The sequence below is a fragment of the Corapipo altera genome, unplaced genomic scaffold, assembly GCF_003945725.1.
Source record: "Corapipo altera isolate COAL_440 unplaced genomic scaffold, ASM394572v1 58899, whole genome shotgun sequence".
Lineage (NCBI taxonomy): Eukaryota > Metazoa > Chordata > Aves > Passeriformes > Pipridae > Corapipo > Corapipo altera.
The window spans coordinates 1-985 of NW_020889424.1; the positions used below are offsets into that span (position 1 = coordinate 1).

Consider the following 985-nt stretch of genomic DNA (forward strand, 5'->3'; position numbering starts at 1 on the left):
GGGGGGTCCCTTCTCTCCGGGGAGTCCCCTGGCCCCGTCCCGGCCGGGGGGTCCCGGCGGGCCGGGGGGACCTGCGAGGAGGAAGAGGAGGGTGAAGGTCGGGGGGGGGCCCGGAGCCCCTCCGACCCCCAAACCGCCCCACGGACTCCCCGAGATCGCCCCGCCAGGGGAGGGGGTGCTCAGCTGGGGTCAAGCGACAGATTTGGGAGGGTCCCCCCCCTCATCCCATCGTCCCCCTCCCCGTACCTGGCGGCCCCGTCGGCCCCTTCACTCCCGGAATTCCCGACGGGCCCCGTCCTCCCGCGTCGCCCTTGGGGCCGGGGGGTCCCCTGGGGCCGGGTCTCCCTGCACAGAGCGGCACCCTGAGGGGGGCACCCCGGGGACACCCCCTCGGGGGGGACCCCACCGTCACTCACCCCCTCCCGGAGCCCCTGGGTGGCTCGATGTCACCGCTGGGGACAACGGGGGGGGGCGGGACAGCATCCCCCCTTCGTCCCTCTAAATGAGGGGTCCACGAGGGGGTCCCCTCAAAATCGATATACTGGCAGCACCCCGGGGCTCTCCCAGCGCCGCGGGGCTGCCGGGTGGCACTGCCACCGTCACTGCCACTGTCACCCCTCACCACCTTACCGTCATCGCCGGGGCTCCCGCGGGCCGCCGGGGACCCCCAGAGCTGCCCCCGGCCCGGGGGGCCACCCTTGGGCTCTGCGGGGGTGGGGGGCTCTGCCACTGCCAGCCGGGCCACCTGGCAGAGACACAACGGGGGTGGGCGACAAGGAGACCCCCCGGGGCTCCCGTGCCTCTCGGTGGGGGGGGGTGGGAAGGGATGGCAGACCCCAAATTGGGGCTCACCTGCGCCTCGAGGGTGGCGAGCCGGGCCGTCAGCTCCCCGACACGGCTGCAGTTCAGGCACCCTGGGGGGGGAAGGGGGAAAAAAGAGGGAAAGGGGATAAAGGGAGAAAAGGGAGAAAAAGAGAAGAAAAGA

The 985-nt window shown here is 72.8% G+C and overlaps 1 protein-coding gene across 1 annotated transcript in view; it reads right to left on the bottom strand.

The window, feature by feature from the left end:
- Window positions 1–5: 5 nt before the first annotated feature.
- LOC113942209 (EMI domain-containing protein 1-like) overlaps window positions 6–985 on the bottom strand; it is a gene marked incomplete at its 3' end in the record, with an annotated part of 1,918 nt that continues 938 nt past the window's right edge. The window contains exons 3-6 of the mRNA XM_027633348.1: window positions 853–914; window positions 631–745; window positions 247–345; window positions 6–71 (exon numbers count right to left, since the gene is read on the bottom strand). Of these exons, the coding sequence (XP_027489149.1) occupies window positions 6–71; window positions 247–345; window positions 631–745; window positions 853–914 (342 nt within the window). The remainder of the gene's footprint in view (window positions 72–246; window positions 346–630; window positions 746–852; window positions 915–985) is intronic.